The following is a 25,047-nucleotide window of genomic DNA, read 5'->3' as shown; positions in this document are numbered from 1 at the left end:
GTAAGGGTCAAGGGAAAAGTGACCTATCGTCTTACAGAGAGATAAGCAAAGGTTTGAAGGTGGAAGAGAGGGGCTTCTTAGGTCCAGTCATCATGACTCGGCATTCCCCAGCTCAGGCTGCTGGCCGCCATGGAGGCCTTGCAGGCCCTGGGCCTGCTACGATGGTGAAGGGCCTTGAGGGGCAGCCACACCAGGGGTGGCTGAGGTCACTTGGTCTGTTCAGCCTGGAGTAGAGGAAGCTGAGGAGGGACCCCATTGCAGTTAAAGCTTCGTGGTGAGGGGCAGACACTGAGGTGTCTGCAGACACTGAGATCTTCTCTGTGGTGACAGTGATAGGAGCCCAGGGAATGCCCTGAAGTTGTGTCAGGGGAGGTTTAGGCTGGATATTAGAAAAAAGTTTCTTTGCCCAGAGGGTGTTTGGGCACTGGGAACGAGCTCCCCAGGGAAGTGGTCACAGCTCCAAACCTGACAGGGTTCAAGAAGATTTTGCACAAATCCCCTTGGGTGCATGGTGTGGTTCTTGTGACTGTCCTACGCTGGGCCAGGAGTTGGACTTTATGGACCCTTCTTGGGTCCCTTCCAACTCAAGATATTCTTCCATGAGTTAAGAAAAACCGGAGCACTTGCAGAGGATGCAGAGAGAGGTGACTGTTGCTCTCAGCATGACTGGTGGTCCAGCTTAAACCAACCAACCAACAACAACAGCAAAAGGAGATGAAAAACTGTGGTTATTTTGTTTGCACAGATATTTGCTCTACTTCTAAGAGCCAATATGAATTGGGTTTGGTTTTGTTTTTTTTTAATTGTGGGCACAGGTATCCCTGAGATTGTTTCTGAATGTGTCAATTTGCAGTTGTTCCTGTCTTCAGGCATGGAGCAGACTGTCTGAAGGAAAGCCCCAGCTGATGCTTGCATTAGAGTCTGAAACATTGAGTGAAAGGAATTCAGCCTTTCTGCAGTTTTGGAAGCTGGCCAGGAGCAATTTAACTTCACTGGGAAGTTTTTTCTCTTAGACACATGTATAGGACACATGTACATACACTCTGAAGGGACTGTGTTATCAACTCTGGTAGCTGCTAGGATGTTTTGTGGTCCTGTATAAAGATAGTACAGAGCCATTCACATTCAAATAAGCAATAAAAGAAATGCAGTGTAGGAAATTATTCCTCAGAGATAAGATTATATATTTCATTAAGGAGAGACAGTGCACACTTCGGCATCTCATCGGCTTTACTGCTGCAGGGCTCCCACGGGATCAAGGTTCACGTATTGCTGCAGGCTTGAAACCTGTGCCTTCAGGAGTGCAAAACTCAGTAATGAATTCTACCCTCATAAAACTTTCTCTGTCATACTGTTTCCAAGGCCATGCCTGCCCCAGGTGCTTATTTGTCAGGTAATGCACAAAAAGTGATCATAAATTTTCCCTCATCTATCTTTGGACAAACCTGTGGTGTATCGCAGAATTACTTAATGTTAGCAACTTGTCAAATACGGAGTTCAACCTTACACACTTATGTTTTGTGCTTGGTCATATGTGAGGCACAGCCATAACACACATGTGAGCTTTGCTCAGTTCACAACATAAAAATCCTGAGATGTTAAACACACCATAAGTGAGGTATCACCTTACCAGACAGTCCTTCGAAACAGCTTGCTTGCTGTGTTTAAATATTAAATCTGGCAGAGGTCACCACCAGCTGTCCATTAACCAAAATGAAAGGTGAAATCTGCTGCACAGCAGCAACACCAACCAAGGTGTGCCCTGGACTGTGCCCCTTCTTTGTTTGGACTTGAATGAAGCTCTGAGCTTTCACCTCAGCACTGGGAGGCAATGTTTAACAACAGGATAAAACTTTATTACAAGGAGAAGAAACATATCTTGTATGAGTAATTGCTATTGAAAGACTCGAGGTGATAAACCTCAAGGAAGGGATGTAGGTATTGAATCTAATGTTGATCAACATGATGCTTACCAGGAATTTTGAGCTGCAGATCAGGCTGGCATGATACTGTGCAGTATTTCCAGCTTGGTGTCAAACCTCTCAGGAATCATTTGGTCTGTCTCATTAGCCCTGGAAATAACATGATGGGCCTTTCCCTTGTAAGGTTTAACATTCTCATAACAAATGACTTAAACTGTGCCCCAGAAAAGTACCAGTTAAATCATGTGATGTTAACATCACATATTTTACTTGAGTGGGAGATTTCCTAGCAGGTTCCCTGCTGCTCAGAGTGAGCTGCATTTTACTGATGTGTTCCAACCTCCTGAATTTAGGCTTAGAGCTGTAATCCTTCACAACCCTGCTTTGTCTTACAGGTGTTTTGACTCTACCTTGCTTTGCAGGCCAAAACCTGTCTTAGCTGAGAATTAACACACCTGGGAAATATCTAAGGCCTCTGTTTCCTCTCAGTGAACACAACAGTCTATTAAGCTGCTAACATCAGATTCTTCTAACAACTTTCCATGTCTGCAGTCATGTTTTCTTCCCCAGCTCTCTGATTTCATTGAGACAGCAAGTCCCAGGGAGGGAGTTGAAGCACCCCAATGGCAGCCACTGCTCACTCTGTGAAATGTCCTGAACATAAACAAAGGGCAAGGACAACTTGATAGATACCCTCAGTTTTTACATCCATTCATAGCTGTTCGAATAGGTACCAGTGACTGAGATTTTTCCTCCTCACTGCTAAATTGTTGTGATCTTGTGCCAGAGCAGAAATGTTTTGTCATGGTGAAATTGCCTGTGGACAAACAGCAGCAGCAGAAGCAGCAGGGCAGTGCTGAAGAACAGTCCCTCCTTCATGTGCTGAGCTGTGAAGCAGAGAAAGAAGTGGAGCTCTCAGCATCCTTCTTCCCTGGTGCCCTCTGGTGACTGACTGCTCTCCCAGATCACACTGCACAGGATCCCAAAACACAAACCTGCTTAGGGGCCAGGTCTGGGGGAAGAAAAGAAATAGTATCCATTAGTAACAGTGTGGGATGTGAAACTTGGTGGTCTGGTTTATTTCCCTGTAGTTCATGCAGGCAGCACCACCACTGCTGTGCACCAAAAATGAAGGAACAGCAAAAGATCTTCTTGGAAACAACAACAACCACCCTGGAAAAGTAGGTAGGCTGTTTCAGGAGGGGCTTGCATTAGTTGTGCTTTTGCCACCATACACTACATCAATACTCACACCGCATTAGCCTTGAAGAGAGAAGGGAGTGTCTGATCTGATGATCAGGATCACGCCCCACTGTATCATCTCATGTCCCTGTGGGATCAGTGCAGATTTGGGGATGTTTAGCCTGGAAAAAGGGAGGCTTAGGAGAGACCTTTTTGCTCTCTACATCTACGTGGAAGGAGTTTGTAGAGAGGTGAGGATCAATCTCTTCTCCCAGGTAAACAAGTGACAGATGAGAGGAAATGAAATGTCCTCAAGTCGTGCCAGAGGAGCTTTAGATTGGATATTAGGAGAAATTTCTTCATGGAAAGGGTGGTCAGGCATTAGAACAGGCTGCCCAAGTGGTGGAATCACCAGCCCTGAAAGTGCTAACAAAATGAGCAGATGTGGCACTTGGGGATGTGGTTGAGTGGTGAACATGGCAGTGTTAGGTTGATAGTAGGACTCGGTCTTGGAGGCCTTTCAGACCTTACCAGTGTGCTTTGTGAGACAGGCTGTCTCCCATTTCTGGGAGTCCTTCAGACTGTTTACAAACATCCCCCAACTTACTTAATTTCTGCCTCCAGAAGCAGTGGGAGCACATTTTCTCTGGTGTGTGCTGGAGCCAAAATAGCTCAGGGCTTCAAATAACCTGAGGTGGAACACCCACTGCCTGTAATTAGCATCCCACATCCAGGAGATGGAATCACCTGAAACTCAAGAGAAACCCAGGTTTCCCTAACTCAGGGTGTAACAAGGGGAGGACATCTGCTGGCAGGAGCATCTTGTGCCTCAGCAGAGCAGCCACAACTGTGATCTGGATCTGGAAGAGGCAGGAGTTGAAATCACTTAGAGCATCAAATACTTTGAATTGTAAGCAGCTGGAGCATTTATCAGTCAGAGCTGTGAGAACCAGGAGCATCTCTAATCCAAACTAGCTGGGGTGTCTACCAGCTGGAGCCAGGGTGTCTGTCACCCAGAAGCCACACGGGTTATCCTCTACAGGGAGCTCTACCCAGCAAGGAGCCTGGCCTCTTCCCTTGCTGATTAAATACATGTCACATGTTCCTCACTGCATGAAGGGTCTCTCTCAGTCCCATTCCTGACAGCAGAAGTGAGATGAGGGTGAGCCTGGCTCTTCTGGGCTGCCCTGCTCTGAGGGGCCGCAGGCTGTGGCTGCAGGTGAGGCAGCAGCACAAGGCAGTGGAGTCCCCTCTGTACCTAAAAAAGGAGAGACACCAGTCAGTCAGAGCTCCTGGTGGCACACCCCAGAGACCCTCGGGAGATGCCTTTTCCCCTCCCTATTCAGAAGAGTCACATCTTTCCCAGAAGGGCAGTCCAGGAAGGGCATTTGCACAAACCCCTCTGTGAAGCAGGGTGAAGTTCACCTTGACTGTGTGCACAGGAGATGTACCCACACTGTCCCCAGCACTACACAGAACTTCTGACAATGGGGTGCAGCTGGATCAGACCCCAGCAACTCTTGGTTCACCTTTCCTGAGCTCCCTTCCAAGCTCCCAGGCCCCCAGACATTAGGCACAAACGTCCTAGGAGAGGCTTTGGTCTGGGGGGCTGTGACAGCTCCCCACATGGTGCTGACCCCCTCTGGCATTGTTTGCCCCCCCACTCATATTCATAGGGTGCCAAGAGAGGCAGCAGGAACAGAACCAACCCAGCCAGCCCTTAGAGGGGATCTCAAGTGCTTGTCCATCACCCACAATGAGGTTTTCCCAGTTATGCTGGGCTTCTCCCACCCTAGCCAGCAGCAAGAGACCCCCTTGACAGCATAGCTGGCTGCGTGACAGCATGGCTGGATGTGTGGTCATCACTTCGGGCACTCACCAGGCACTGTCTGCAGCTCCTGTGTCCCCTGACACCCCCTGGATGAGATAGGCACTTGTGCCTCTCCCCCCGACTTGGGGCTGGCAGCTCCTGGCTCCTTGCTCACCTCCACAGCACGGCCTGTGCAAACAAAGCCCCGTGAGGACACAAGGGCAAAGCTGTGTCAAGAAGGACCTGTCTTAGAAGGAAAACGACCACCACAACCATCCTGGCCACCAGGAAACCACAAAGATCCCGGCCCCAGCAAGCTGGCAGCGGCCTGGAGGGAGGTGGAAGAGCACAATGCAGGATCCCTCAGCAGGAAAGGGAGGTTCGGCATTACTGACAGAAAGCCTCAGGACCCGTAAAATGTCCCCGTTCCGGCCGTCAGCAGCCGCGGGGCAGGGGACTGCTGCCAGTCCAGGGCTGACCCCGACCGGGAATTGCTGACACCGAGGTGCCTCACCTGGGGGTGCTGTGGGCAGGTCTATGTCCCTTGATATCCCTGGGACACGGTGCCGTCCCAACAGCGCTCAGCCCGAGAGTCGCGGTGCTGCTGGGGCAGGACAGGTCAGGAAGCGCGGAGTCCCGGCACACGGCGCTGGAACAGCCCGCAAGGATCTCACGGGAGAAGCGGAATCCCTGAGGAAAAAACAAGCTCGCCGCGCCTCCTAGTGTGCTCCAGGAGGGTGGAACACCGGGAGCGAGTGGCTGAGCCGTGCGACAGCCAGGGGCCGCCCGCTCCGGGATCGGGATGGGGCGGGTGCAGCTCCGGGCTTTACAACTCTGTGATGTGGAGCACCCGCGACAAGAGGCTTTTCCTTCCTGCCCGCCGCTGGCAGCAGTTTGGCAAAGTAGCACTTCAAATAATGAATACAGGTGAGTGGTCTTAAGTGCATACTTGCTTTCGTAGTGGTCGTTTGTAGTTACTTCTAATAAAGAAATTCACAGAAACAAAACCTCTGTGTCCTCGTGTCTGCTCAGCAGCCTCCTGGCTGCTTCTGGCTCACTGTGGAGGAGGACATGGCTCACTGTGGAGGTTCGTGCCTTTGGTCCCTGGTCCCAATGGACAACCCCTGCATGCACTGGAGGAGAAAGAGACCCCGGGAGGAGACTCCATGATCAAGGACGGGCGTAGAAGGATGCCAAGCAGGAATGATTGTCAGGGAAGCCCAAAACAACCAACCCTGTGGGAAGAGAGATGGGGACAGGGGGCCGGTGGGAGCTCCGTTCTGTGGACACAGGGCTCACTTGTCCCTGGAAGGAGGGGACCTCAGCACTCCTGACTTAGAAGCCCTGGATCTTAGGTGCTCTCAGCACACCCTGCAGCACACCCTGCAGCAGCAGGGCTGTCGCTGAACTGGCCAGCTAAACCATGCAGCTGCCTGCGTTGTGGGCTGGGCTCAGAGCCAGCCCTCAGCCCCGCTCTGTTGGCTGGCAGGGTGCACGTAGCAGGGATTTAGGACCAGCAGCCAGGAGGGAGCAGAGGTGACCCAGCATGCCTGCGGCCACCCGCGACATCTGTTCCCACAGCAGGCACACTGCCAGCTCCCAGAGTGGCAGAACCCCCCTGGAGCCCCGTTGAATCCCATGTGCCAGTGTCAGCACATCATAAAACACAGAGCAGCACACGCGTCCCGAGGTAACTTTATTTCATGTAAAACTTCCCCTCCTCTTCATTCCGGGACTCCGATCAGGGGAAAAAAAAAAAGGAGTTTATATCTGGGGGCAGGTCTCAGGGGAGGAACAATCTTTAACAAATCAGGAGAATTGGGAGTAAAAACAAGGCGGGAACCACAAGGCATAAACCAATAAAAATCCCAGGGGAGGAGAACAGTTTCAGTAAACTGATAGAGTTTGGAGAAATAGAAACTAGAAACTAACAACCAAAAAAAGTGACGAAAATTCTGGGAAAAGGCGGGAACAAAAAGGAAACCGCATGAAGAAACTACCAAATTACAAATCAAACAATAAACCTACTAATAAAACAAAAAACACGCTGCAACTTGAAAGCACACGCCGTCAGCAGCGGCACAGCCTCACCCTTTCACACCGGGAGCAAATGCAGCGGGGGTTGTGATGGTGAAAACAGGCGAGTGGAAAAGGTACTTTTGAATAAATTCCCGTCCTGTCCAGCAGAAGTACAGATATGTATACAGATATGCCAGAGCCTCCAGGCCCCCTGCAGCCCTCTCTGGGCAAACCCCCAACATTCTCTGTTCAAAGCAACAAACTTTAAACCAATCTGAGCCAGAGCAACCCCAGACCCAGACTTACCTCTTCCCTGTTTGTCACCATGGTAGGCAATGGATAAACCTTTGCACCCCCAAGTCCCAGCTCTTCCACCATAGCATATTACACCTAACACCCACAATCTGCAGGGTCTGACCCAGAGAAGCCACTCCCATGTGATGGTCTCTTCACAATATTTCTGTGGGGAAAGCAGGGTGACTGGGAATCCCACAGCATCACCATCACTCCCCGCTTGTGTCCTGGTGCTGGGGACAGTCCAGGCATCCATAGGGATGGGTTCAGTGCTTTTGGGTCTCTCTGAGCAGAGGGCAATGCTGTCACCAGATCTGCACATTGGTGGTGTCCACAGAGAAGTTGTTCCCATAGCAGATTTGGCTTTTGTTTTATCTTTTCTGTTCCCATAGCAGATATGGCTATTGTTTTATCTTCTCCTCACTGAATTTTGTGGTCTGGCCTCATACCAGTGTGGGTGGGCAAGAGAAAGCCTCATTTATCTGACAACTTCATAGTGCCTCTGGCCACACAGCCTAGAAAAGTACAGCACTGATTCTGGTGCTGCAGAAAGACACAGACATAAATAACAACACACAGGCAAGAAGACAAGCAGTGCTTTTATTGCTGGCTTTACCAAGGGAAAAGGGAATCAAGCAGAGTGAAGGCAAACTCCTCATGGTGCACGTCCCAACAGCCAGGGCAGCAGCAGCTCCTGCCTGCAGAGGCTCCACAGGGTCCAATGAAGATGGCAGCATCTGCAACAGGATAGGAGAGCAGGATCACCCTTTCCTCAGTCATTACTGCTCTGGCACTGCTGCAACCCTGTGTCTGGAGTCAGGTGTCAGAGGAAAGGGAGACCCAGGGAAGGCACTGAGACGAAGTAGCTCCAGCCCCCCAGTTTACCAGAATATGCCCATTGCCCTCCTCCGGTTGATGTCTCTCTTCAGCTGGCAGAGTGCACACGGGCTGCAACACCAGAGGGCGCAAAAGTCGTTCAGGATGGAGCCCTGTGGAGCAAGCGACATTGCATGAATAATCCCTTCCCACACCAAACGTTAAATCTTTCAGCCTTTCTATTTTACATCGTCAGCACCCCATGGGAGCTCACCCGGGCCCTGCACCTCCCAGCAAGGACTGGGATGAAGTAGTGTGCGCTGGGATTACCTGCAGCTCACAGCAGTGAGCCAGATGTGTCCCTGACTCCTGGCCAGCTGGGATGCTCATGCAACTCCTCACCTCTGCCCTTCCCCTTGGGCAGCCCTTTCTCCTTCCTTGAGCCCCCACCCCAGCACCCATCCCGTGGCTGTTGTCGCTGTTGGGACAGGCCCCCGAGCTGGTCACTCACTGGGATTTTGTATCTGGTGCGGTAGAGGGTCCTCATGGCCACGCTAGAGCCACACAGGCAGCACTCGTCCATGTCCCCAGCCACTTGGCAGCTCAGGCAGAAGAAGCAGAAGATCCCACAAAGACCTGTGAGACAGTGAGATGTGGACTTGGCTGAGGGGTGCCAATACCGAGGAAAGGGGGAAAAAACAGCTGAGAGCTGTGGCTCTTGACATCAGGCAAGAGCTGCTCTGCCTCCAGTACCCACGGGAGTGGGGCTGGCAGCAGGGGTAATGCTGCAGGAGGAGCAGGGTAAAACACCAGGAACACATAATGAACAACAGCAGGAATGAGGGCTACATTATGTACTCACATACGCCGCAGTCGGAGCAGCAGTCCAGCATCCCTGTTTGCCACTCCCCTGGCTGCTGGGCAGCTAAAAACTGGGGTTGGACTGTAATCACATTTTGAGAGGCCATTGCCAGCACAGGTTCAGGTCCCTCCAGGCAGTTTGTGGTCTGGAAAGAAAAGCCGTCAGAGGCGGATGCTGCAGGTATTTCTGAAGTGGGTGTCTTGCTCAGGCTGCTGCATTCAGAGTTCCTTGGGGAGTCCCCACTACCAGGCACCACAAAGTGAGGGGTACAGGTCTGCCAGAAGCTGACACTACCCTCTGAAGGAAAGCCTTCCTTAAAACCAGTCTTCCACGAAAGGCAGCAGCACACCCTCCCTATGCAAGTAAAATGTCTCTGGGAAAACAGAGGTGCTTCTGCTTCAGAATTGAAGTGCTTCAACACCTCAAACTAGTCTTTTCATCTCCAGGTCATCCTTCACTGTTGTCTGTGTAAAATCACATAAAAATATCTGTGTAAAATTGTCTGGGTAAAGTTGTCTGCATTTTGGGCTGGTTTTTTGGAGTTTGTTTTGTTTTGTTTATGATCACAGTCTCCCAAAGTTACTACTGCTCAGTTCTAGCTTCCCCAAGCTCTCAGGAGTCAACTTAATCTTTGCTTTGTTCTATGAAAATCTCAGCTTATTTGCTTCCCCCTCTCCCTTCCTTCTTCACTTGCCTTCTTATTGTGTTTCAAGGCAGTGGGTTTTCGTTGTCTCTTTCCATCACCCTAAGCCCTGCCACCAGTTCCTATCCCTCCTCCACTTGACTGTCTGTGCCAACACATCATCATCCTCCTCTTCCTCAGTCTTGTGGGGTCACCATAGCCTGTGGAGCTCCTCTCCATCCCATCCTTTCTCAGAAATGGGCTGCATTCTCTGAGAGTAGGAAAGCTCCTGCTTCACAGTACCATCCCCAAAATCACCTGACCAAAGTAACCATTCCTCCTGCACCTCCATCAGTGGCCCCTTCCCTCCCTGCCACCCCTGCAAGGCACAGCACCAGTTCTGCCACTCTCACTTTTGGTTTTGGAGCTTTAATTAAAACAAACAAAAAACCTGAGGATTCTCCCGGGAGAGCTCCCATGCAGACTCACTCCCTGCCCTTTGCCCAATCTCAGCACCACTTTGTTAGGCACTCTGAGAGGATTGTTTTCTCTCCAGAATTGCACAGTTACACAAAGTTAAGTATTAAACGACACAAGAAATGGGGTGGAACAATTACTGTGCCCAGCACTCAGACAATGCCATTGAGCTCATTGAGAGTGGCACCACTGTGGCATTGCATTTGTACTGACTAATGCCAACAGGTGGCTCGCTGGAAGCTCCTGTGACTCCCCAGCACAAGAGACACATCCCAGCTGTCAGAAACAGCCCTTGTTCCTGGCAGTCCAGGAAGTGGAAAAAGGCTGTTGAATTATGGTGTAAGAGGGAAGAAAGCTGGTAAAAACCTCCACATGGTTTGCTGCTGACTTTTTGCAGGCAATGGAACAAAGCTAGGCTGTCCCTATCTGAGACACCTGAGGGTGCAGCAGGGGACACTGCATCCATCATCCCTCTCCGGACAGCGCCTGGCGCTGCCTTGGCCAGCTGTCCCCGTTTGTTCGTCTGTGAGATCCCAGGTAATTCCCACCACCTCTGCAGCCAATGTAACACCTCCTGGCATGCCAAAACAGCAGGCCCCTCAGGAAGCCTTGGCACACAATGATTTAAGAAGAAAGAAGCAGGAGGGGCAGGGAAGGAGACAGACCATGGACAGGCTGTGCAGTGGTGAGCCCAGCATGGGGCTCCCATGCAGAGACAGGGATGTTTAGCAGCAGGCAGGACCACAGGGAGAAGTGTGCACAGGAGCAGCAGCAGCAAGAGAAATTTTAGGGACAGGATCCCTCCAGTCAGGTTTCCCCTTCCCCTCCCCAGGTACGAGCACACCACCCTGCACAGGTGGTGGCTGCAGTGCAGAGCAGGCAGCAGCCTGGAAAAGCCTCTGCCACACACTCACCTACAGAGAGATGGGCCAGGCCCAGCACACCAAATGTATCACAGTTTCACAATTCACACCCCCATGGCTTCACCAGACACACTGGAATGAATGATGGGGACAAAAGCATCCTGAAGTGCATGCAGCTACATTTCACCAACAGCCAAGGTCACAAAGCTGTATCTACAGGCACTGTATGTGCACAAATACAGTGCACTATATGAGCAACACAGTGCCAAATCTGCTATTCTCTACCTCTGTTCCCCACATCTGTCAAGATGCCATCAGCAGCACCCACCATGCTGTGGTTAACCCTGAAGCAGCTTTCCAGGTAGAAAACCTCACCTTTGCTTCCAACCCTTCCCCTTGCCAAGCATCACCACGTCAGCCACAAGCAGTTTCCATACCACAACCAAAGCAAAGCCAAGCCATACATACTTGCCAAGCTGTCCTTGTCCCAGCAGACACGTCTCTTTTTCCTGGTTCTCATGCTTTATATGCACTCTGGCAAATGACCTTTGCTCCCTCTGACTAACAGAGCAAATGGTGCAGCTTTGCACAATGGCAGCTTCCCTGCTGCATTCCTGCCGCCAACCTTTGCCTTTCCCCACCCAGATGTTCTCCAGGCCCAGAGCCCTGGTGGGAGAGGTTTCCAGAGGAGGGCAGTTTGTTTCCAGGCTCCTGTGCTGCCCTAAGCCATGTGCTGCTGGAGGTGCAGCACCTGTAACTGCACTGGGTGACATGGGGTGGGCTCTCTCAGGCTGAAAATGCATTTTTCTGCATTTCCAGGGATCATCCATAGGACCGTCTGAGCCATCTGGGTTTAAACAGTTGGGAGTACCATCACACCCACCCACCCCTCAGCATGGACAGAGCCACTTAAAGGTTTTGTGGTAAAGGTGAAGGTAGAGTGGGGACAAAAAAAATAATCATAGTCTCCTTAAAGAATGAAGCTGGGAGATATTTGCAGGGATCAAAAGTCCTTTAGCATTTCTCTTGAGAGCGATGGAGAAAGGGTGGATGCAACCTACACCTTCTGCATGGGAATGAGGGCTCACAGCCCAGTGCAGACAAGATGGGCTGTATAATGCCATGCAGGAAGATGGCACTAATTGTACCTAGAGAGGACACAGATAACCCACGACCCAGCCAGGTTTTTTATTGCAGGTGTGGAGGAGTTCATGCTCAGGGTCCATATCTCTTCAACATCAAGGTGAGCTGGTGCCAGGCACCCCATGCCTTTCTATTCAGAAAGGTGTCACTGACCAACACTGGACAGCCACCTGGGCCACCACAGTAGGGGCAATGCTGTGTGCCCTGCAGAAGTCACTTGCCTGCAGGAAGACCCAGCTCTACCCTGCAGCAGTAGTCATTTTCCTAAATTTTGCAACTTGGGATGAGCAAAACTGGCTCCTTCAATGTATTAAATATCCTTTCTAAAAGCTGATCCAATAACAAGATACTAGTGAAAATCTTTCTCTGCAGCAGGCACAGGGAAATCTCAGCTACACCAGGGGCTGCTGAGATGGATGGAGCAGGAGAAGGATGGGTACTCTCAGGTGGTGCAAGAGTAACATACACAGAGGTAGGAAGACAAACTCAGAACTTTATTTCTGCAGTTAAGTAGAGAAAATCAAATGCAGTCAAGGTAAGCTCCACGTGGTACATTTCCCAACAGTGGTGACTCCTGATTGCAGCAGCTCCAAGGATGCAGCAAGGATGGCAGCATCTGCAACAGGATGGAAGAGGAGTGTCAGGACCGAGCTGAGCCTCACCACACTCTGTCTTGCCCCAGTCCTCCCTGCTCCACCCTGCACAAGGGCCCCAGCCACATTTTGCTTCAGGACACGTCACTCTGGTCAACTGTCCATGGCCATTTCCCCACTGCAGCAAACTTAGTCTGGTGTCAAGATGTTGGCAGGAGAGGCTCTGGGAAGCCACCTGGCTGCATGTGAGAGCAGCTTTATGGACGAGCAGCAGCACCCCCAGCTTACCAGAATATGCCAAGCTCCTTCCTGCGATTGACGTCTCTCTTCATTTGGCAAACAGAGCACACGGTGCACCACATGGTGATGCAGTAGTCAGAGCAAATGGACCCCTGTCAGGGAGAAACTGGTTAGGGACAGAGGCTTCCCAGAGATCATGTTCCAGCCAAGAAAATGTTAATCACATTCCAGGTCAAGTACTCTTCTTGGCAGGCTGCAGCATCCCGAGTAGAAAACACTGAAGCCCTGGGCTGGCAAACCCCAGGCACCTCGGAAAGGAAGGAAGGAGCCCTTTGTGCAGGCTGCAGATAGCTACTTATCTTATGACTTCTAAAGGTCAGACTGGGAATTAAAATGTTCACAGAAACAGACAGTGTGGGCAGAGTGAACTTGGGACCCTATGGCTTGCCCTTGGGATGGCAGCAACCACCTCCCATGCAGGAAGAAACACCCTCACGTATGCACTGTCCACCTTTCTCCCAAACCTGATGATGGATCTTTATCCTTGTAACCATCTTCACCTATTCTTTATTCAACCCACAGTTATCTCAAGTCTTTCCCATCTTTCAAAGCTCAAAGAAGGAAGCAGCAGCTGAGGTAGATACGAATGGGAAAAAAGGGGAACTGGAAATCACTGCTGTCCTGAGCCCATCCCTCAAGTGCAGAGAGAGGGGCCTCGGGGGCACCCTGTCCTTCAGGCTCACAGCAGGGTGAGGGCATAGCTCAGCACTGACCGGGATGTTGTATCTGGTGCGGTACAGGGTCCTCATGGCCACGCTGGTCCCACACAGGCAGCACTCGTTCATGTCCCCAGCCAGCTGGCAAGCCAGGCATGGGAAGCAGAACATCCCGCAGCAGCCTGGCAGGGGGAGAAACACAGCACTGGATGAGGCTCTGCCTGCCCTCCTGGAGCAGCTGGGCAAGCCAGGCTGGCTGGCTGCACAGTGGCACCGCTGAGCCAAGCAGCAGGGGCAGGGAAACTGTGTGCAAGGCACTCACAGACGCCACAGTCGGAGCAGCAGTCCATCAGGCCCGTCTGCCACGTGCATCTCGACACAGAGGACATGGCCCCGCCATACTGCGGCTGGATTGTCACAACGGTTGGGACAGCCATTCCCAGGTGCTCTCCTGAAAGAGACAGGAAACGGGAGAGTCAGTGAAAAAGCTGTGGTTGGTCTGAACCTCCAACCAAACTGGTGGCTACCACCCCTCAGCAGGCTGCCTTTTGCCCAGCTCGCTAGCTGCCACTGGCGGTGAAAGAGCATAACCATATCTTGCCTGCATTTCTATCTGTGATGGATGTTATGGAATAATTCGTGCTTGTGTAAAATATACATGAAATAAGTTGTGCTTGTACGAAAAATTCTTAAAGATTTAAAACAACAAGCCGCAGCCAGGGAAAGAAATTGTTTCACAAATTGTGATTTCAAATCACAGCGAAGAGAAAAAACCTAATTAGCAAATGAAAGAGGGAGATGGGTCCTTTCTCGGGACAGTCCAGAGACCCCCAAGCGATGAGTACCCGAGAAGTATTGGTGATCAAGATAGTCAGAGCTGTCAAGAGTGTGCATCCCAACACCAGGTTCCAGTAACCTGACAATCAGCATTCATCGCTTCCCAGTAACGATTTTGTCCAGCCCAGCACAGAGAAAAGGAAACTACATGAATATGTGCAGCAAGAAGAATAGGAGAAACTAGAGAAGAATAGGAGAAACTCTGCCCCAGGTGAAACAAACCGTATAAAACTAGCCCGGCACAGACAGCATTTGTGAACAGAGAGGATTTGAAGCAGAAGAGTTCGGATCTGTGTTCACCCAGTGCGGATCCCAGGCTCGACACTGACCATTTGATTGTGGCTATCGGAGACCGAATCTTGGTCGTGAAATAAAAACTTTTTTTAATTGATTATTGATTTGGCTTTATCATTTTATTATTTATAACATATCTGTTCAAGGTTTTCACGTTATCTCCCATTTTATCCAGCCTTCAAAATATCATCAGGCCACTGATGTTCCCCACTCCACAAAGGCTTTGCTAGTGCTTAGACGTGACTCATTCCAAGCTAAAGGGAGGGACTTGGGCATTCTGGTTGTTGGACTTGTTATATTTTACACAAGAGGCTTTAGCATGGGCACAGGGCATGTGGGAAGCACCTGTGGACTCATTTCCTCATAACAAAGCCAGGCTACACACAAGAGAGTAGAACAGAAAACTCGTATCTCTGGTTTCCTGGTGTAGGGAGCCAGAAAGTGAGAAAATCAATGTCCAAAGTCTGAAACACTCCTTGCCTTTCTGTGGTTAAGCAAGCAAGTAAACCTTGCAAACCAGTAAGCCGTAGGTCTAAAATAATAATAATGATGATGATGATAATAGTAAGAATAGCAACAAGAACAATTCCTTCCTTTCTGCTTCTAATTCCCTAGCCAAGTAAAAAAGCACAAAGTATTTCTAGGTAACAATTCTGAGAAAGTTTGGGCTTGGGTGAGGTTCTCTGAGGTAAGATAAACTGCCTGCTCACATTTGTTGAACCTTCTTTTCTGTAAGTTGTGTTGATTTATTTTACGTCTTAGAAACAGCAGTTCAACAAAGGCAGACCCACCCTACTGGATGGTGAGCTGCCTCCTCCTCCTCCTCCTCCTCTTCTTGCTTCTGAGCTCAGAAGCCAGAATAGAAACTAAAATCAAGGAGTGATGGTGGGGGAGGGGGAACACTCACTTTCCCCATCCTTTGGAGTAAGGTGTACTTCTCCAGAAATCCCACTCCTGGCTTCAGCTGGCAACACACAGCAGCCTGCAAGCCCGGCGGGAGTGCAGCTGGAGGTGGTATCAGGTGTGTGTCCAGAGGGAAGCGCAATGCCTCTGCCTATCCACAGCTTCCCTCTGCCTGCCAGCAGCAGTGCCACCCGCACAAGTATTATTCACCTATTTTCTCATCTCCTAGCTGCAAACAGCAATGAAGAGTTTGAAGCATAGCTGCTCTTGCCACCAACAGCACACCCCACTGAAGGGACAAGCAAGCACACAGAGAGACCAGGGATCAAAAGCCATCAATATCCAAACTTCTGGTAGGACAGTTCAGTTTAAACGGAGAGTAAAGTACCAGTCAGATTCCTTCAACACGTTCATACAATTGTGTTAGCGTCAGAAAGCAGTAAGCAAAGGTAAATTCTCCATAATCCAGCTTTTGCACATAGCTTTTTAAAAGCCCCCTCACTTCCCCAAGTAGGATTTGCCCCCAAGTTTGATTTATATTTTGAGCTAAGCAGGAAAAAAAAATCCCTTCTTTGACACTATCATCCCACTCTTCCCAAGCTAACAAGTTACTAATACTCCCATGCTTTTAGAGAACTAACCTGGTGAGCAGCCTTGGTCAGTGCAGACTTCCTCTCCTTGCACAAAGAGGCTCTGGCGAAGATGAAACTAAACTTACTCCCTCGGATGTTCTTATTGGCAGTTAGCAGTAAATCGTACAATAGGTGGGAGGTAACTTGAAGGGGGAGGTCAGGAGCTGTGCCCTGTCCTTACAACCACACTCTTTACACGTGCAAAACACAGTCATTTATTTTTCTTTTTCCCGGGATTACTTTTTTTTTTAATGTTTGCATGGTTTTTGTCTTATTCCCTTAACTTTTTCCATGTGATGTTGCTGCTCAGGGAAGAGCAGCTCTAAATAATGTACTTACATCAGAACAGACATTTAGGTTTTCATTTCTTAGAAAACACATCCCACATGGGGAGGCTTTCCATAATAATTAGGCTGATTCCCTAAGTGCTTGTCACAGTCCCTGTAGCCCAGCCACTACAGTAAAATTAACTGAGCAATTACCATACACACATAAATTTCACTTCCTAAGATACCAATATTACAGTTTCTACACTAATGTTAAAAATTCCAAACGAGGCCAGATTCCAGAGCAAGTTGAAACAGGCTCTCGTTTATTAAAAAAAAATAAGTCAGCAAGAACAAGGGACCTGGGATAAGCCCAGAATCCCTACACAACACCTCAAAACAGCACACCACCAACAACAAAACCGAAAGAACCCCCAAGCAAATGAAAACCCCCCTTTTTTTACCCCTGGTCCAGGATTGGTGGGGTTTGGATCCGCGCACCGATTGGTGGAATTCAGGCGCTTTGATTGGTCCTTACTGGTGTTCATTCTGGACCAATCATTTCCTCAGGGCGTCGAGTGATTGGTCAGTGCCCTGGTCCAATCACCTTCCACCGCCAGCCCCCACCAAGTCCTGGACACTTCCCTTCCCCCACAACAAGCAAACCCCAACTTTATAAAAAACCAAACTTATAACACTAACATGCCCCAAATACGTAACCACCTATGCCCTGTGCAAATCATGGCAGTTTTGGATGCACTTCCAAATTTTGTGGAGAATCTGTGGCACCAGGACCGCACTTTTTGTTTCCCAGCAGGATGCACACACAGTGTGCAGAGATCCCAGGGAGGGTCTGAGTGGCTGTTTCTCAGGAGCAAGCCAAGCTCGATGCATCCCATGGGAAGTGCTAATGGTGAGATTCCCGTCTCTCTTGCCCTCGTGAAGAGTGGTGAAAGGAGAAGTTTGGGCTAAACTTCAATATGGCAGCTTTGTCAACAGGCTGGAATTGAGGGTGCTTTAAGTGAAGGCTTTTTTACCAGTAGTGCTGCTGAGAAAACAGGGAGCCATGCCTTCAAATGTTTCCCTTGGCTTCCAGCAGCTCCAAAGTTTAACTGTGTCTGTCCCTGCTTTACAATGGGGCTGCCTGGCCACTCCCTGGCTGGATCATACACACTCGGTGTTCTTTGTAAGAACATTGCAACAGGCTATGAAAACGGAGGTTTGCAAAAAGTTGTAGATCAGCAGATTCTCCCTAGGGGAGGAGATGCCTGACATCCTAGCAGCTGGCTGGATGAGGCTCATGGCCTAGGAGTCTGCTGGGGAGGAGAGAACCAGGAAGCTGAAATGCAGTCAGGTTTTTTAGGTGGTAAGAAGGAAAGGCTCCAGAGAGACCTCAGAGCACCTCCCAGTACCTAAAGGGAGCTGGAGAGGGACTTTTCACAAGGGCATGTAGTGACAGGGCAAGGGGGAATTGCTTTGAACTGGAGGAGGATAGGTTTAGTCTATATTACAAAGAAATCCTTCATTATTAGGGTGGTGAGGCACTGGAATAGGTTGCCCAGGAAACCTATGGATGCCCTGTCCCTGGAAGTGCTCAAGGACAGGTTGGATGGGGCTTTGAGTAATGTGGTCTAGTGGAAAGCATCCCCGCCCACAGCATGGGGTTTGAAGCTAGATGATCTTTAAAGTCCCTTCCAAACCAAGCCATTCCATTTTTATTTCTAAGAAGACAATGGAAAAAATTCCACTGAAACCAATACTCACCAATTTAACACGTACTACAGTAAATGCAACACTGATGAAGATTCAGGAGCACAGATTAAAAAAAATCTCCCTTAAGACCTTTTTGCTTTCTCTGCAAAGAACAAAGTATGGATTACACAGTCTACCACTGTATTTTGTAGAGCAGTTACAAGCAGAAATGAATTTATTCCAGTTTGGGCCACTCACACATAAAAGTTTGTGCCTGTTCTCTGTACCACTTAAAACAAGTCCAACCTGCAACTTCAAACACGACCACAAATGAGCAAAGCCACTTCCCCCAGCATGCTGCCTCATACTATTTACACAAACTAAGATGTCTTCAGTGGTGAGAGGTGTGTTCATTCACAGAGGGTCCATGAATCCCATTGGTGTGCAGGTCAGGGGGGCTGCTGGCACAGGAGGGTGCCTGGGGCCGTCTTTCCAAAGCTCTGGTCCCACCAGTCCTTTCCAGAGACAGAGTAACAGTCTCAGGGTTCTGTTTCAGACATGGAGAAGGTCTTCTGAATCAGAAACTTCACCTTTTTTCTAGATGTCTCCGCAGCTTCAATGGAAGAACATGTTACCCACAAACCTTGCTTCCTTCCCACAGCTTGAAATGGCTCAGGCAAAAGGGAAATTCCTGCAATGGTCAAAGCTGCAGGAGAATGGACCTCAGTAAGTGCGAGGGAAAATTTTCACAACCCTCAGAAATATAGCTGAGGGTCAGATGCACATCTCACCAACACTGAAGCCATTGTAGTTGGTACAAGCAGAGAGCTGCTCCCATGTCTGCTCATCCCTCATCTCTCTCACGCCAGGGACACTGCACACACTGGAGAGGGTCTTGGGTAGCTGATCAGACAAGAAATGATATTGTGAGAGCGTAGTGACATCTGGGCAAGGGGCCTGAAGCCCTGTGCCACAGGCACCCAAACATAAAGTCCAGCACACAGTGAAGAGCTCACAGCAGGACCAAAGGGTACCACCAGCTTCACAGCAGCTCTTAGTCACAGCTGGTCAGACCTAAAAGTGGTTTCAAATCCCTCTACAATCGTATGCTAGTGCTAGCAGTGGTTTGTCACAAGATGTTTCACACATCTTGTATGAGAAAGATATCACACATCTTCTGGCTGAGCTTCTGCTTCCTGTGCCTTGCTACCTTTTTATGCTTTCAGTGGTGCCACTCTTTCTCCAGGTCACTCAGACTTAGAGTATAATGCCTTGTGGGAATCAAGCTTTAGCTCAGGAGCTCAAAAGGTAAAAAACAACTGAAGTAAAAATCAACAAATCAACCCTCTTATTACAAACAGACCAGTCCAACTAATACATTTTGTAGTGTGCCGCTTCATTAACTGCCTAATTCTCACTGAGTTGCACCTGCACACAAGAAGAACTATCAGAGGGTGCAAGTGTGGACCCTCCTGTACCATCCCCATCCCCATCAGCAGAGAATAGTGGGAAGCAGGAGAACCTCAGCAGTTCAGCTGCTCTTGAGTCAGCTCCAGAGGCTTTCTGGAGTAAGCTGACCCAGGTTAATTTCTAGCTTGGGCATGTGCTCTGTGCCTTTTCTATGGCAGTTTTATCCCAAGCTGACAGCTTCCTCCAGAGCAATGGAGGGGATGATGGACCTTCCCTTCTGCTGTCCCTTGTGTCTGCTACATGTGGTGTCCTTGCTTTAACACCTGAGCAGGAGCAAAGTGAACAGCCACACAGGATGCGTCATGAAGTTAATCCAGCATTAACCAAGGTATTGGCAGAAGGACATCCAACACACTTTGCAATGTTATTTGACGGGTGAAAAGTGTTTTTTTAATGTATTGATGTTATTCAGCAGAATAAGTTGTACTGTGGATTAAAAGGGCCTTTACTACTTAATAATAATGATGTTTTTAAGACAGATGGGAGAAAGTATTGAGAGAGTTGAACCAGGAGAGATGATGTGCAAGATGGGGAAGCTGTATGGCTCCACACCTGCTGCATGTACATGACCCCAAGTCCTCTTCAAAGCTTTGCTTCTCCATGACAGTACCATGATCCAACATTGCTCACCCTGATGGAAGGGTAGGTTATAACCTCTGATGGAAGCTCCCCTATTGGATTTTACCAATATTCCCAAACGGGACTGCCTTGGTCTGTGTGGCCTCAGCTGCTGAGCCAATCGCGGCACCTGTGGTGTTGTCACCCCAGAGATGCTGGAGTTAGCTATGAGCACGTGGGGACAAGTCCAGGCACATCCCGAGCTCCAGTGCTTACGGCTGGAACTTGCTGTTGATAAGGGTCACTCCTCAGGCCTTCCTGAGCTGGAGAAGCCTTTAAGGTGAGGTGAAGAAAGGAGTGAGTCCTGATGGAGAGTTTTTAATCCAGAGTTCTTATTTTGGGCTGCATGGCCTCTGAATCCTACAACAGCTCCAACAGAACTCTTGACTGCATGGTGTGCTTGCTGTTTTACATTGGGAGGGAACACAGGGAGCACCAACCAGGTACAGGGGGAGGGGGTCTCAGGTGAGAGGGACACCTGGATGGGCCAATGGCCCCCCAGGGGTGGAGAGCATCCTTTGAACCGGCCAATCACTCTATGCTCCCCTTGGAATTTTGGGGTTGATAGACAGTGCCCAGCAGGGGTCAAGGATGGGGAAAGGAGAGGTGATTGACACCCACCTGGGGAAGGAAACTTCAGGGGAAGAACTGGGAAAACTGAGGCACACCATGACAATACACTGCAACACTCCCCAGCAGTTTAACAACCATTTTTCTGACTTAACGGGTCATAAATAAATCAGCCCTGAGCAGCTCAAATTCTTGAAGGCAATTTTTGCCTCTCGCTTCCCCTCCTGCCACTGATTTCTCAAGCAAACCCTGAAGACAGCAGATACAACACTCACTCTCTTTGCACCTGCCCCATATGGATGGTTTCCCTGTGTGCATGCCCGAAGATCTCAGAGGACTCCTGGCAGCACAGCATCTCACAGCTGGGCTGGGACATGGGAAGGAGTGAGAGAACACTTCCCCCATCCTACCCAGCACATGAGAAAAAACCCACCAGTAGCCACACCCAGGTGCTGCTGGCACTGGCCCTGCTGTAGACAGCACATTCATCAGATAAAGACACAATAAGGGAAGAAACTCTCTAAGTGCCAGAGTCCTGCTTGGGGTTGAGCAACCCAAAGTTTATCACCGGCCACCTGGGAGAGGAGGCGTGCACTGCACACCAGACCTTCAGCCTGCCCTTTACCTAGCCAAGAGCAGCCCCACCAGCTCCAGGGACAGCCTGTGCATACACGGCCTGGCTTTCTGCCCAGGATTTTCCTCCCAAGGAGGAGGGAGGCAGGAAACTCCCACCCCTCACCTAACAGCTACAGCCAAAGTGACACTTAACTGTGGTCTGCCTTGCTGCACCCACTGTGTGGTGTCATGCATGCGGAAGTGCAGGGGGAAAATGGATCTTGACAACTCTAAGCAAATAAAATCAAGGTGCCTTCCAGCACATGCTTAAAAGCACAATAATGCATGTTATGGTGTACACAAAGTCTGTGTTTTCCTCCATTTTCCTCTCAAGTATTTTTATTTCCATTTATACATATTCCCTGGAAAAGTGATTAACAGCATGACAGAATTTGGGAAAAATAAGCTCTGATGAAGCTAAAAATCTGTTTGACAAATATTTGGCTGTGCTGCAGCATGAGAGGCAACAAAAAGTGCACACAGGTTTTTCTACTAAGCAACCACTTAAGTGGTGTGGTTTCACAGTGTTCAAGTCAATACTGAAGAGTGAACAGTGGTTTCACCAGTTTCCCCCCAAAGCAGTTCCCTGGTGTTATGTATGTGGTGCTGCTTATGAGGTTGAGCATTGAACAGTGGTAACTTGAAAATAAAATTATTCCACTTCAATATCAAATTACAGAAAACCACTTATGTTGGAGAATACCTCCAAGATCATTGAGTCCAGCCATTAATGCAGCACTGCGATGTCCACCACCATGTCCCCAAGCACCACAACCTCACACCTTTTGAACACTTCCAGGGATGGTGATTCCACCACTTGCCTGGGCAGCCTGTTTCCATGTGTGACCACCATTTCAGCCAAGCAATTTATATCCAGTCTAAACCTCCACTGGTGTAACTTGAGGCTGTTTCCTTTCCTCCTCAAGTACTTGTTACCCGGGAGACGAGGAGACAACTCCCACCTGGCCACAAGGTCCTTTCAGAGAGTTGTAGAAAGTGAGATACTTTACATTCGAGCTGAACTCTCAATGCTTTGACATCAGTGCAGGGAAAAAATAAGGTCCTGTGGAATGGGCAGGCCAGCGCTTTCCCCCATTGCTCTTACAACCTGTTACAGGCTTGGTTCTTTATGCAGTTGATACAACTTATTTTATATTAGATAACATGTAGCTATATTTTATTTATTTACTTTATTTTGTGTATTTCCTTGTTACTGGACCAGTCACAGACAAGAAGCTCTGCAATTTGGAGGAACTGTGTTTTGCAGGCATAAGAAGTCAGGGGTGACTTTGGATTTTGTTTTGCATTAGGTTGGGAATTTCCACCCCAGAAATTACAGCTGTATTGTTAGAAGCATTGAAGCTGGCATGAACACTGTTGTTTTGTTGTTGGTTTTGTTTCTGTTTCTTTTAAGTGTATTAGGCCTCTTTCTGCTTTGTTCAGACAAAATCACTTCAGTACAGCTGCCTGGAAATTGTATTTTTTGATGGTTTTTTTAAACACCACCATCCAGGCAAAGAAAAATGCTGTAAGATCAATGAAGTTTTTTTCTATTTCCTTTGTAATTCTTGTACTGCATCTAGCACTCTGCATTAAAATTTGTTCTGGCCTTTTGCCTCCATCCCAAAATGCAGGGAGGCATTGCAGGAAAAGCAAAATCACCTCTTCAGTATACCAGGTACCTTCAGCTTGTATCTAAATTTCTCGTTATCCGTGGCTGGCTAAGATGCCCATTTTTTCTTGGCAGATTTCTTTTGAAACTCAGAGCCTCTCTACTGGTATTTGCACTGTGGAGTGTTTAGAAACCAACGGCCCTCTCCTAGCTTTTGCCAAAGTGGAAATAGAAAAGGAGTGCCTTTTTTTCCCAGGCCATGGCACCAGTGGCTGGCGAGATGCCCGACCTACTGCCATGGTGCTGCCAGGCTCCATGGCAGCCAGGCTGGCTGGCACGGGCACTCCGGCTGTTTACACAGCACAGCTCCTGCAGCACTCCTCGGGAATAGAGGGAGGGGAAACCCCGCCCGCCCCATTAACACCATTATGCTTACCAAGAAATACTAATAGCAGAACCCAGGCAGAGTTTGCCTTGGCTGACCCTCCTCTGACGAGTCTTCTCGCTGGGAAAGGGGAGTGTGAGAGCTCACGTGTGCCACAGTACAAATCAGGTTTCTAAAACAAAGATCCAACCCCACCCTGCCGGTTTCCAATGCCTTGGCAACCTCTTCCTTTATCCCTGCAGGGGTACTACCCTTACCTCTCTATAGAGCTAATCCTGGACAAAGAGCTGGTGTTGTTTTGATACGCCTTTCTACAAAGTGCAACACACAGGCAAGGGCTGATGTTGGTACAGAGTTTTCTGCTTCCTCAGCAACTGGCAGTGTTTCAGTTTGCCACTGTTAGGGACATTTGACCTTTGCATTGCAGGAAAAAAGCATTTTTTTATCTCAACATTCTGTGGAGGAATACTTGGAAAAGGAGGTGCGGGAGAAAGGCAAGGATAGTGGAGAAGAAACTTCCAGAGGATGTTGTTTAGTTCTGCAAAAGCACACTAATAAAAAGCTGAAGCTGAGAGACAGAAGTATTTTAAAACTTTTTAAGAAGCTGTATCCAATTATAGCAGAGAGCATCTTAGCGAAGATTTGCAATAGAACACCTTGGGAATGAAGAGAAGAGATGTACATATATCTGCCAATTCTGCCAACAGATCCAAACAGGAAGGTTTAACCAGGAAGCAGCTCAGCCTTTATCTCTTTTGCACTTTAAAAATTATTAATTTCTGTGTATTAATCACAAAATGCTCACGCAATTAACATCCTCAGTAGCCTTTACCTCTTTTGCACTTTAAAAATTATTTATTTCCTTGTGTTAATCATAAAGTTTTCCCTAATTTAATATCCTCAGTATTACAAGCCTGGAACCTAAATCTTTCTGTTTTTCAGACAATGAACAGCTATGTCTTATCTCTGTAAAATGAAACTAAGATAAATTTGGAAAACAGCCCCAGAAAACATTATTTTCATGTTCTGGACATGAAGACTGTTTTGAAACTTTAATTTATACTGTATTTAGTGACACCTTTTTCCTCTTCTCATTTTAAGACAAACACTTGTGAGAAGCAGTCATCAGACAAAGGACACCAGAAGGTTCAAACGCACAACAAAATGTGAGCTCTTCCCAAATCTGAGCTACTTAAAAGACACTTTAGTATGTTAAAAACAGATTAATAACTTTTGCCACCACCTCACTAAAGTAACACTACTGAAACTGATCCATACTAGTTATTTTACAAGACTTTTTAATTACTAGTAAACAGCTAATAAACAAAGTTCAAGTTGGATGCATCAAATTCTCCCTATACAAAATGCAGCTGTCACAAAACTGATCAGAAGCTTATGGTTTTTCATTATTAAACTGCTTTTCTTCAACTTAATACTTTCTTCACCCCAGAAATACAAACCCTAATTAAGAACAACTTCTGTGTAAGGCCCATTTAGTTAGCCTGCACTTGCTATATCTACTGTTTCTAGGCACTCCCCTAGAAACAAGTTTTTCCTCTAAGACTACAAATAAGACCGGTAGGCAGAAGTCAAA

The 25,047-nt window shown here is 48.5% G+C and overlaps 2 protein-coding genes and 1 long non-coding RNA gene across 7 annotated transcripts; all 3 read right to left on the bottom strand.

Annotated features, from left to right (window-relative positions):
• Positions 1-527: 527 nt before the first annotated feature.
• On the bottom strand, positions 528-5,836 carry LOC120496087. 2 transcript variants are annotated; one of them, XR_005626209.1, is made up of 4 exons: positions 5,429-5,836; positions 4,984-5,103; positions 3,712-4,362; positions 528-2,934 (listed from the first exon to the last, which is right to left on the bottom strand). It is a non-coding gene; the product is annotated as an uncharacterized LOC120496087 (long non-coding RNA). The 2 variants fall into 2 exon arrangements; XR_005626208.1 differs by having other exon boundaries at positions 528-4,362.
• A 1,974-nt stretch (positions 5,837-7,810) lies between these two features.
• On the bottom strand, positions 7,811-11,452 carry LOC120496045 (placenta-specific gene 8 protein-like). Of its 3 annotated transcripts, XM_039696089.1 has the most exons (5): positions 11,336-11,452; positions 8,906-9,050; positions 8,555-8,679; positions 8,113-8,216; positions 7,811-7,964 (listed from the first exon to the last, which is right to left on the bottom strand). In XM_039696089.1, coding segments are annotated over exons 2-5 (336 nt in total). In that variant the 5' UTR covers positions 9,012-9,050; positions 11,336-11,452; the 3' UTR covers positions 7,811-7,963. The 3 variants fall into 3 exon arrangements, with proteins under 3 accessions (XP_039552023.1, XP_039552020.1, XP_039552022.1); XM_039696086.1 differs by lacking the exon at positions 7,811-7,964 and having other exon boundaries at positions 8,109-8,216; XM_039696088.1 differs by lacking the exons at positions 7,811-7,964; positions 11,336-11,452 and adding an exon at positions 10,919-10,985 and having other exon boundaries at positions 8,109-8,216.
• Positions 11,453-12,483: 1,031 nt separating this feature from the next.
• On the bottom strand, positions 12,484-16,388 carry LOC120496044 (placenta-specific gene 8 protein-like). 2 transcript variants are annotated; one of them, XM_039696085.1, is made up of 5 exons: positions 16,235-16,387; positions 13,882-14,010; positions 13,617-13,741; positions 12,892-12,995; positions 12,484-12,626 (listed from the first exon to the last, which is right to left on the bottom strand). In XM_039696085.1, coding segments are annotated over exons 2-5 (345 nt in total). In that variant the 5' UTR covers positions 13,997-14,010; positions 16,235-16,387; the 3' UTR covers positions 12,484-12,625. The 2 variants fall into 2 exon arrangements, with proteins under 2 accessions (XP_039552019.1, XP_039552018.1); XM_039696084.1 differs by lacking the exon at positions 12,484-12,626 and having other exon boundaries at positions 12,888-12,995; positions 16,235-16,388.
• Positions 16,389-25,047: the final 8,659 nt, after the last annotated feature.

Source organism: Passer montanus, unplaced genomic scaffold (genome assembly GCF_014805655.1).
Source record: "Passer montanus isolate IOZ18808 unplaced genomic scaffold, ASM1480565v1 scaffold95, whole genome shotgun sequence".
NCBI classification, from domain to species: domain Eukaryota; kingdom Metazoa; phylum Chordata; class Aves; order Passeriformes; family Passeridae; genus Passer; species Passer montanus.
This window is presented reverse-complemented; position numbering and strand designations above follow the sequence as displayed.

Excerpts from the sequence above, each read along its gene's own strand:
- LOC120496045 (XM_039696086.1), bottom strand. The coding sequence starts at position 9,011 with ATGGCCTCTCAAAATGTGATTACAGTCCAACCCCAGTTTTTAGCTGCC. Across the intron at positions 8,680-8,905 it reads CTGCTCCGACTGCGGCGTAT|GTCTTTGTGGGATCTTCTGC; the intron begins GTGAGTACATAA and ends ACTGTCTCACAG. Across the intron at positions 8,217-8,554 it reads GCACCAGATACAAAATCCCA|GGCTCCATCCTGAACGACTT; the intron begins GTGAGTGACCAG and ends CTTGCTCCACAG.
- LOC120496044 (XM_039696084.1), bottom strand. The coding sequence starts at position 13,996 with ATGGCTGTCCCAACCGTTGTGACAATCCAGCCGCAGTATGGCGGGGCC. Across the intron at positions 13,742-13,881 it reads CTGCTCCGACTGTGGCGTCT|GCTGCTGCGGGATGTTCTGC; the intron begins GTGAGTGCCTTG and ends TCCCCCTGCCAG. Across the intron at positions 12,996-13,616 it reads GCACCAGATACAACATCCCG|GGGTCCATTTGCTCTGACTA; the intron begins GTCAGTGCTGAG and ends TCTCCCTGACAG.